This window comes from Gobio gobio (genome assembly GCF_949357685.1).
Source record: "Gobio gobio genome assembly, chromosome: 9".
Taxonomy (NCBI): domain Eukaryota; kingdom Metazoa; phylum Chordata; class Actinopteri; order Cypriniformes; family Gobionidae; genus Gobio; species Gobio gobio.
The window spans coordinates 40,058,306-40,069,506 of record NC_137115.1 but is presented as its reverse complement, the minus strand read 5'-3'; the positions used below and the strand labels follow the sequence as shown (position 1 = coordinate 40,069,506).

At 36.7% G+C, this 11,201-nt stretch overlaps 1 protein-coding gene across 2 annotated transcripts; it reads left to right on the top strand.

Annotated features, from left to right (window-relative positions):
- The first annotated feature begins 1,141 nt into the window (after window positions 1–1,141).
- On the top strand, window positions 1,142–10,506 carry selenoo1 (selenoprotein O1). Of its 2 annotated transcripts, XM_079825551.1 has the most exons (10): window positions 1,142–1,222; window positions 1,348–1,836; window positions 2,437–2,640; window positions 3,954–4,131; window positions 4,691–4,821; window positions 4,909–5,186; window positions 5,275–5,443; window positions 5,803–5,988; window positions 6,202–6,358; window positions 8,988–10,506. In XM_079825551.1, the coding sequence occupies exons 2-10, from the start codon at window positions 1,367–1,369 to the stop codon at window positions 9,195–9,197; spliced, it is 1,983 nt and encodes a 660-aa protein (XP_079681677.1). In that variant the 5' UTR covers window positions 1,142–1,222; window positions 1,348–1,366; the 3' UTR covers window positions 9,198–10,506. The 2 variants fall into 2 exon arrangements, with proteins under 2 accessions (XP_079681677.1, XP_079681676.1); XM_079825550.1 differs by having other exon boundaries at window positions 1,146–1,836.
- Window positions 10,507–11,201: the final 695 nt, after the last annotated feature.

The following is an 11,201-nucleotide window of genomic DNA, read 5'->3' as shown; positions in this document are numbered from 1 at the left end:
ATGCATTAATGCATTTTTAACTGTGAAGCTCAATAGTAGGCTATCAGTGGCTGAAAAGGCACCTTTTCCTTCATGCTTCACTGTGGTAGAGATTAATTTATTATCATCAGATCTTCAAAGACACCTCTCTGGAGAATCTCTGTGAAACTCATATCGTGATTCATCACTCCATACAACTATGAACTACTGTGAATCAAACTTCCCTTATTCTGCCAAAAACTTCATTCTGCTTTTGATGTTATTCTGAGTCAGAAAAGGCTTTTTTTTTTTAAACACATTTTCACTGAACCTACATTAGATAACTTTCTGGTTAATGCAGGGGTGTAGCCATTATTACAGAAATGTCAAGTGTAATATATATTTTTTTCTTTTCTTTCCTGTCCTTTATTTTTTTCTTAAGAAACACACTGCTGAACAATAACCACTTATTTGTAGTATTCTATTTTAAAAAATCACTTAATTCTATAATATATTTTCCTTTTATTTGATGATTTTTGTTGATTTATGTACTACAAACATTTGTGCATTGAGTCATCATGGATTTTATACAATGTAAAAAAGAGAGAATTTTTATCACAGAATAAGGCAGAAAATATATTTTATTGTTTCAATACTGTAAGGCTATGTCAATTAGCACTGCAATATTCAAATACTTTATTGTTACGAAAATACCCCGAGATGGCTTGAAAACATTTGTCGCAATCGTGTGTTGTGTCTTCACGTTTTATCAGTCAACGCGATTCCGCTTTTTATTTAGCTACAGCTGTAACCTTTGACTGTATTGTGTTTCCTGGAACATCACAGTTGCTACTTTTACAAATCCTTTCAGTTTTGGGTTAATGAAACAAACGTGTTTAGCGTACTTATAACACTACACATTGAAGATTTATTATAAGCAGCCCCTTAAATTTGTACACCCAGACATGTGTTAGTTTAAATTGTATATCAAACTTTTTAACTTTATAATACATTTCCCTGCTTCCAGCGTTTTCCTAAACTTACTCTATAAAGAAAGTAAATGGGGACTGTTCCGTTAAAAATGGTCATATATCAATGACAACCATTTACTTGACTTTATAATAAAAAGTAAATGGAGACTGTTAGCGAAGACTTTTATAACGTCGATAGTACGTTCCGATGTGTTTGTTTCTAGGGGGGGCATAAACAACGACGGACCGGATTTCCATGGGCATTTGAGAATAACTTGGTTCTGTTAGGTTATGTAAGGATGACAGTCACTCTCCTTATCTAACAAGCTTTATTTGACATTAGTACAATGTGAATGGCTTCTGTTAGAGCACGTTTAACGCGGCTTTATATCTCATGTCCCGGTTTTATTTTACTTAGATCACTGTCATATGCGGGAATGGACGACATGGGCATAAGCACGAGTCGCTCTTGCCTCGAACGACTGCAGTTTGACAATGTTGCTCTTAAACAACTTCCACTGGACCCGTCCACCGAACCAGGGGTCCGACAGGTCCGCGGGGCCTGCTTCTCTAGAGTACAACCCAGCCCTATAAAGAACCCAACGTTTGTGGCGGTTTCAGTTCCAGCTCTGGCACTTCTAGGTCTTGATGCTGATGAGGTTCTGAAGGATCCACTGGGCCCAGAGTATCTCAGTGGGTCTAAAGTGATGTCAGGATCAGAGCCTGCTGCCCATTGTTACTGCGGACACCAGTTTGGACAGTTTGCAGGACAACTTGGTGATGGAGCTGCATGTTATCTGGGAGAAGTGAAAGCCCCAGTGGATCAGAGTCCTGAATTACTGCATGAGAATCCCACTGGACGCTGGGAAATCCAGGTGAAGGGTGCCGGACTGACACCATACTCTAGGTAGGCTTGCTACTGGAATAACTTTAGCAACCTTTAATCAAGAATATACAAATCTACATACAACTCTTTGACATATATTGAACATAAAACCTACACATAACCTATATAAGCCTACACATAGCTAGAAGGCTATAGAAAGAAGACATCTGACTATACATATACTTAACATATATATCTAAAGTTTTAATGTAAGGCATTTATTTCGTTTTACACATAAAACAAATAGAGCAGTGGTACAGAAGACATTCAGGGTAAACTGTGTGCAAACAGGGACAGTGGAAGATGAAAGGAAAATTAAAGTGCTCAGTTCACATAGGGAGAGACTAGAATATTACAGAAAATGGATGCAATACAGATTATTTCAGAAAATAAATAATGGAAAATGATGCAAACTTCATCAAATATGAGAAATTCAAATTGTGATGTAAAGCAGCTAATTCAGTTCAATAACAGTGATGCAAAATGAATCAGTTATGAAATGACGTTGAATCAGCTACAAAGCAGCTCTGCGGGAAACAGGGGAGTCATGTTCTAATCATCAATCAAGTTTTGTTCTCAAGGTAAGTTAAGGTTTACATTTTTGTCCTTTGTGTTTTTTAGACAGGCAGATGGACGGAAGGTTTTGCGCTCCAGCATACGTGAGTTTCTGTGCAGCGAGGCGGTTTTTGCCTTGGGAGTGCCGACCACGAGAGCTGGATCTGTAGTGACGTCTGATTCCCGAGTCATGAGGGATATCTTCTACAATGGCAATCCCCGCATGGAAAGATGCACTGTGGTCTTGCGCATTGCTCCCAGCTTTATTAGGTAACCTATTAGTAGTTTTTGTTAAATTTTTATTAGTTATTTTTATATTTCTATTTAGCTTTATTTTTGTTTCAGATTTTCTTTTGGTAATTTTAGTGCTTTTATTTTGCCAATTATTTTTTGCTAGTTCAGTACTCAGTTTAATTCAACAGTAAAGTAACAGAATTAGGTTACACTTCATTTTAAAGGGTTCACCCAAAAATGTATTTTGCACTCACAAGACCCATAAAAGGTACTAAAGACGTCGTTACTCTCACTACAGTGGTTCTACAATAATTTTATGAAGCGACGAGAATAGTTTTTGTGCGCAAAAAACAAAACAAAATACCGACTTTATTCAACAAGTGCTTGTCTTCCATCTAGCCTTCAGACGTGAACTCACGAAGCACCACGACGCATGCGCGAGAATAGAGCCGGCGTTCTGACACATGACCCGGAAGCGAAGAGCTTTGTTTACAAGCAGAGGAAGACGCGCCGTATCTAAGCTGTTGAATTCTACATTGATTGATGCTTTAGGTCTTGGCGTAGTGCTCAAAATGGGGCTAAAGTGTGCATTTCCTGGATGCCTGAATGCCGGCTCTACGTCATTTTCTCGCGCATGCGTCGTGGTGCTTCGTGAGTTCACGTCTGAGGCCTAGGCGGAAGACGAGCACTTGTTGAATAAAGTTGTTATTTTGTTTTGTTTTTTGCACACAAAAACTATTCTCGTCGCTTCATAAAATGATTGTAGAACCACTGTAGTGATATGGACTTTGTAATGACGTCTTTAGTACTTTTTATGGGTCTTGTGAGTAGAGGCCTTTCTGAGCCATCGGATTTCAACAAAAAATATCTTAATTTGTGTTCCGAAGGTGAACAAAGGTCTTACGGGTGTCGAAAGATGTGAGGGTATGTAATTAATGACAGAATTTTCATTTTTGGGTGAACTAACCCTTTATGGTTTCCTTACTTATACATTTAAGTATTGAGTAATATTAGTTAAGTACACATACTTACTACAGGGTTTGGATTAGGTTTAGGGTTAGTTGCATGTAATTATGCACAATTTATAGTAATTACTATAGAAACTAAATGTAACTTGTGTAACAAGGACCGTAGGACACTGTAAAATAAAGTGTTACCCAGAGTTACGATGCAAACTTTATCAAATAAGAGGCCGATTCAAATTGTGCTGTAATGCAACGGGGCCAGTTCTCCTCTGGCCAATAACAACGCTTCCGCGATACTTCAGTTTTTATGTCTATAATTGTAATCGTTTAGGTCTTGCAATAATTGTTCTAGATGTGAAGAAGTTGTCCTGATTCTTGATGTAGGTTTGGATCATTTGAGATCTTCAAACGTGCTGATGAGTTCACTGGCCGGCAAGGTCCCAGCTACGGCCACGATGAGATCAGAACCCAGATGCTGGATTATGTCATTGTGAACTTCTACCCAGAGATCCATCAGAATCACTCAGACCGCATTGAGAGGAATACCGCTTTCTTCAGAGAGGTAGACTGAGATAATTTTCTTTTTTGCATTTAATAAAATCATTGCTGTGTTTGCAGTATTGATCCATTGAAACAAATGATAAAATACAATTTTTTTCCTCCCAACAAGTTTTAGATCCTTTAGTTGTTTGTTGGTCTATAATCATCTCATTATCCTCTCTGACCTTATTTACCTGAGTGACTTAGCCTAGCTACCATCATCAGATTTAGCTTCTTATCCATGGAGACTTTATCACTGCATGGCAATAAAATATAAATATAAATAAAAATGTAAAAAAAAATGTAAACAACTCTTTTAGATTTAAATTTATATTGTGACTTATTGAGGAAAAATGCTAGCACAATATTTTATTTTTATCCTAAATCTTTAGTAAAGTATTTATTTTTCTAATACTTTTCTAATAGTTCAAGCTTTGACATGATATAATAGTAACAGATTTATGCACTATATTTTAAATTAGTAATATGTAATATAAAGCATTAGCATTTTTATTGTCTATTTGTATTTAATATATAAATATTTAATCTGTATTTACTTGAATGTGCATCTTTATTACTAGGTGACTTTACGAACAGCGAAGCTGGTGGCTCAGTGGCAGTGTCTGGGTTTCTGTCATGGAGTCCTTAATACAGATAACATGAGCATTCTGGGCCTGACTTTGGACTATGGGCCTTTTGGCTTCATGGATCGGTAAGGTCTCACTTAAACATTATGTTATTCAGAATGTTCAGCTATTATTTGTATTAATCGTTGAATTTCCTTGTTTTTCCTCTTTAGTTTTGACCCAGATTTCATCTGTAATGCTTCTGATAATTCAGGCCGGTATACTTACCAGGCCCAACCAGCCATCTGTCGCTGGAATTTAGCTCGGCTGGCTGAAGCCCTGGAGCCTGAGCTACCTCCAGACCGGGCCGAACAGGTCCTGGATGAGTACCTGCCACTCTACAATGGCTTCTATCTGAGCAATATGAGGAAGAAACTGGGTCTGCTGAGAAAGGAGGAACCAGAGGATGAGATTCTCATCACAGAATTTATGCAGACCATGCATAACACGGGTATGAAGATTGTGTAGCAGTCATATTAGAGTGTCAAATATAGTAGAAGCGGGATAATTGCTGGACCGTAACCTCTTCCTCGTCCTAGGTGCGGACTTCACCAACACTTTCCGCAGCTTGAGTCAGATTTCCTGCCCAACACAGGAGGCAGAGGAAGATGAAAGTGAGGCGATAAAAAAAGCCACAGAGCTGCTCCTGCAGCAGTGTGCCTCTCTAGAGGAGCTGAAAGCAGTGAACAAACCCACCATGGATCCACGGTAACACCTTAGTGTATATGTTAAAACTTTAACTGTTAAAAAAGTTCTAATTGAAATAAAACTCAAATAAAATATATATATTAGGTATTTAACTTAAAAAAGAGAAATGTTGCCTTGGCAAGTAACTGAAAATAAGTTACTATAATTGCTAAAAATATTTAAAAAGAACAAAAACTAATAAAAGTTACCAAAGCACATAGCAAAATTACTAAAACTTTAACATTTAAAACGAAAAGTTGTTATTAATAAATGCTTTAATAAGATGTAAATAACTAAAATAATGTGGTTTGAAATGAAAAATGAAATGGTTAAATATCTTTATTTACAAATTCCTGTTTTTGTTTTTTCCTTCAATGTAGTGAACTTGCAATGCTGTTGTCCATGGCTCAGAGTAACCCTGCACTGTTCCAGATGATTTCAGACAGGAAGACGGTCGCCCGGCAGCTTGAGAGACTCTCAAGACTGAAGGAGCTGATGGACACCACTGCAGAACAACTGAGGGCCAAGCACACTGAAGACTGGTCCTGCTGGATCAAAAAATACAGGTACAGAAAAGAAACTTTGATTTATTTTTATCCCATGCATTCGTTTCCTATTGGCAATGAAAAATGTATTATAAAGCATTGTTCTTTGAAACCAAAAAGACCTGAATAAGACCAAGTTGTTTTAATAGTTTAGGTTAGATTTATCTGTGTAAATGAATTATTATTTTCCTGATACAATGTACTCTTGCAAATGTTGTCTATTTAATTCCCAAGGCAGCGGCTTGCTCATGAGTGTGAGGCAGGGGTTGATGTGAAAGATCTACAGAAGGAGAGAATATGTGTGATGAACAACAACAACCCACATGTGGTACTCAGAAACTACATTGCCCAGAATGCAATAGAGGCAGCTGAAAATGGTGACTTCTCAGAGGTGAGGCTAGCTTTGTTAAAGAGCACCTATCATGGAATTTTGAAATGTACCTTTCATGTAGTGTGTAACATAGATCTAAGTGAACAAAAACATCCTGTGATAGCTTGAAATATGACAGTGCACCGTATATATAGTTATTTTCTTTCAAAAGTAAGAGTCGACTCGGAGTCATTTTTAAGAATCGTTAGAAGACCGAAGCTTTTTCTCTGACTAGATGACGTCAACTTGTCAAGTTATTTGAATACGATACGCCCACTTATTACGCTCCAAGACGCCAGTGAAAACTAGAAAACATCATGGCGACGAGACGCTGTGTTCTGAAGTGCCACTCAAAAGCAAACTTCTTTCATCTGCCCAAGGATGAGCATTTGAAGACTAAGTGGCTTGAAGACAAACCATACATCGTCGCGATTGTGTGTTTATTAGTCGTCAAATGTATGTTTCGCGATCTCAGGAAGCTTTTATGATGGACTTCTATTATGGCACATGGTTCTTCTTCGTCTGTCTGTACATGGACTACATGTGCACAGAGCGCCCTCCGGCTGCCAGTATGAATTGAAAACAACACATAAGAGACTCAATCGCTCATGATTAGGCTATAACTGCCCATTTTGAGGAAGTATTGAATAAAAAATACTCCTCTGTTTAGAAATTTGACACAGACATATGAGAATCTATCAATATTTCTCCTCATCTGCACACTTTTGAACTAAAAGCCCTGAGGGATGTTGATTTGTCGCGAGTCTTCGTGAGGAGAATAGAGGAGTTTTTTTATGAATGAGATCAGCTGAGGCTCATATTACAATCAAACGGTACCGACGCGGTTTTCATATTCATAACTCCTGACACATTAACAAATTACTGTCACTATAAGACTTTGATGGGCGTTCCGTTTCCGAAAATATCTGCACAGACTAAACCAATCACAACTGACTGGGTCATCGGACCAATCACCGCAGATTAGCGTCACGTAAAGGCGGGGTTTTGAAAAGTGAATCACTAAAGGAATCATTTGAGAATCGCTGTCAAAACAGGTAAAAATAAATGCATATTATAAGAAAACTAAAGTCTTTTTTGTCATTGCATGCATGCAAAACTGTTGTTGGGGACTTCTAAAACAATATTTGGAACATTTTAAATGCCATGATAGGTGCTCTTTAATCAAAGCACCAAAATTGAAATTTCAAGAGACATACAGTACTATTCAAAAGTTTGGGTCAGGAAGATGCATTTATTTATTTATCATTTAAATACTTTTATTAGGCAAGGATGCATTAAATTGATCGAAAAAGACATTGTTACAAAAAATATTTCCAATTAATTGCTGAAAATTCAGCTTAGCCATCACAGGAATAAATTACATAATACCATTACATTTACATTTATGCATTTAGCAGACGCTTTTATCCAAAGTGACTTACAACTGAGGAGAACAGGAAGCGATCCATCATGAGGAGGCAGTGAAACACAGAAAGTGCCTGAAGTACTAAGTTTTGGACATCGCAAACCGAGCACCGAACACGATTTTCCTATTTTTGTCCCATTTATTTTGCCAATTTTTTCACCATTGCATAAATTAGTTTTTTTTACTATTTTGTCTTGCTTTTAAAATAAATTACTTTTTTTTTTTTTTTTTTTACAAAACTACAATTTAAAAATATTTATTTAACACTGAACATTTTTAACATTCCAGCAGACATTATACAAACAAAGCACAATATAACTTTTAAAAAAAAAAGTAAAAAATATTTTTATTTGGCCATCATATCTTAGGCCTATTATGCCTACAGGTATCATAATCAAATCATAATCAGCATGCAAATGGCCATTTCTGCATCTTTCTCTGACATTTTAAAGCCTTCGTTAAGCCTTGTTTATACCCGACGCGTCCGCAGACTCCGCACGAGTGAGATCGGGTGCGCACGGCAAAAATTACGTCATCGCAGAAAGCTAAGCGGACGAGGCGCGCGCGCAGTCAGACGAAAGTAAACAAGCCTCTCTCTCACACGCGCTGGTTGCTATATTTGATCATTTCATCAAAAACCTCATTGTTCGGTAAAATTTATTTTCACTTTTTTCAAGTCTTTTCACTTATTCGAATAATTTTGGTTGCCGAACAATCGGTGCATCCCTAATTAACATGATAGACAGCAGCAGGTAAATTAGGCTGCTGTCACTTTAAGAGCTTATGTATGAATCCAATATACTGTTACACAACATGCGTATGTATGTAACAAGACAGTTTGAGCAAAGTCAATTTGGTATTTGCAAGCTGTTTGAGAGGTGGCTTTATGTGTGCAGCACTTATGTAGATCAGTTGTGCACGCACTTTTGGTATGAGTGTGAAACCAGCGGGAATGACAAATTATGCGCAATACAAGCAGTATTCAACAGAAGAGGACGAGACGAGTGAGTGCGTGGAGGCAGGTGTGTGTCAAATTGTAAATTCGCTGTTGGAGAGAAGAGAGAGCATATCGATACATATACTTACCGACCGCAAACGTTTGAACAGTAGTGTACATTATTATGTCTGTTAATAAATATTAATTATCTTGTGATGTGATTGTACTGCATACATTCTATCAAGTCTTAAAAATTTACATTTGTATCGTCTTCTCAAATCCATTAGGTTCAGAGAGTTCTGAAAGTGTTGGAAAAGCCGTTCTCTGTGCAGGAAGGTCTTGAACAGCCAGGCTCTGTGGCAAGAGGAGGAGCGGCGGCTCCAGGGGAGAGAGATGAGATCGGAGAAGAAGGAAATACTTCAGGAGCAGAGGCTCGAGTACTTGTCCCATATGATAGCAAGCCCCCCATCTGGGCCAATGAGATCTGTGTCACCTGATCCTCATAAAACCTTTGTGACAACTAACCTGCTCATTTAAGCAGAATAATCCTGCAGAAGCTGGTTAGGTGTCGGTGAAGGCATTAAATGAGGTATTAAACTCCTGTCCACCAGTTAAAAACATGCAGTAAGATAGTGTGTAGGGGCTAAATGGAAATCCAGCACGTTTACTTCTGTATATTTAACTGGTTAATGATGACTTAGACCACCAGTCTAACTATGACCGGTCTCAGTCTGAAAGATAGAAGTTGTGCCGCTATATATATATATAAATGACTGTGGATTTGAATGTAGAAGGGTGTTTGAAATGAAACGCACAAGCCATTGAGCAATGTAGCTCCAAAGCTTAAACGCACAAATCATTTACTTAAAAGGTGTCTATCTCTCTTTAAATCGTGTAATTATACAAGTATGTAGTGGTGATGTAACACAATCCCATCAGTAGCTAGAACATTGTATTATTCATCCACTACACCTACTTGCAAAGGGTATCCTAACTTAAAATATTTAATTTTCACTTAAGTATTTTAAGTTTCCCTACCACACAGCTTCACCTAGTCTACATTTTTTTTAAAGTGTGATTTACAAAATGCATAAATCGTTACAAGTGGACTTTTTACATTTTCATTTTGGATTCAACAAAGTATTTTCATATGCTTTGAGTCCATTCCTTTAAATGTTGTTTAAAACATGATTAAAAGAATGTTAGTGTTTTTCTGCATAGTTTCAACAGCTGTGAATAACATTATTTATATAATTTTAATGAACTTCCCTGATGAATATGCAATATTTCTAAGATAAAGTACTAATTTAATAAAAATAACAAGTAGCACATCTGTATTCTATTTTTTTTTTTTTGGTCAACCAGGATTATTTCTCAGTGAGAGTGTGTGGGGAAGCAGTTTCCATTGTTTTCATTTTGGGAGGAATGTCTATGCCTGGGGCCCAATACTTTAACATGTTAAAACAGGTTCAGGTGTGCACCTAAAAATACTAAGGCAGATTTCAACAGTGTACTTCAAGACAAAAAAAATATATGGCATATACAGTAACAGGGAAAACAAGCATTCTTTTTTTTATATTGTAAAAGACCAAAATATATGGGACTCCCAAAGCCCTCGTTTTAACGGTTTTCAAGGCTGTGGAAGAACAAACATGCAGCAGTTCTCACATTCACTGAAGGACAAACTTTTCTTGGATATTTTGTCTCAGTGATGCAACTCATGTATGGATCTGTTTTGACATTTCCTTAAAACTAACTTGTATATATTTTATGGTATAATACTTCAAATAAATAGCAAATAATCCAATGACTTGTAGTCTTTTTCAATAATAATAATAATACAAATAATTATTCATTAAATTCTAAGATCCTTTCAGTCACCATCTTGAATCTGTTACATATTCATTACATAATAGCATTTATTCCTAATAGTGACACTACCCTAATAGTGATAAGTAATTATTTATACTGGTAACACAGTTCATTGCCATTGAATTCTATTTGTGCCTGTGGTTCAGTTATCAACTATTATTCATTTCTGAATGTTATTCACTATGTTTTCCATTTGTTCTCATACCTATTTCAGTTTTACTCTATTTTTACTTTATATAGTTAGTATTCCAGTTATTGTTGTACTCAAGTGAAAAGACACTAGTTTTTACTTGTGGGATCGTAGTCATTACTCGAAGCAGTATTAGTATCTAAAGAATACACACAGAGAAAAAGGTTGTCAAAATTGTACCTTTAGGGGTACAGCAGCTTGTCGCTTGGGGCAGTACCATTAAAAGGACATCTTTATACCTTTTTACTCCTAAAAGGTGCGTATTAGTACCTTAAGTTGCTACTATGAACCTTTTTGTGCTTAAAAAAGGTACAAAGATGTGCTTTTAAGGGTACTGCCTCAGCTACAAGCTGTTGTACCCCTAAAGGTACAATTTTGACATCCCCTTTCTCTGTGTTGCTACTAATAACTTTTTTTTTTTTTAAAAAGATACAAATAC

Bases quoted from the DNA above. Each gene is read 5' to 3' on its own strand.
- selenoo1 (XM_079825550.1), top strand. From the start codon at position 1,283: ATGGCTTCTGTTAGAGCACGTTTAACGCGGCTTTATATCTCATGTCCC. The intron at 4,822-4,908 runs GTAAGGTCTCAC...TTTCCTCTTTAG, and splicing joins CCTTTTGGCTTCATGGATCG to TTTTGACCCAGATTTCATCT. The intron at 5,444-5,802 runs GTAACACCTTAG...CCTTCAATGTAG, and splicing joins AAACCCACCATGGATCCACG to TGAACTTGCAATGCTGTTGT.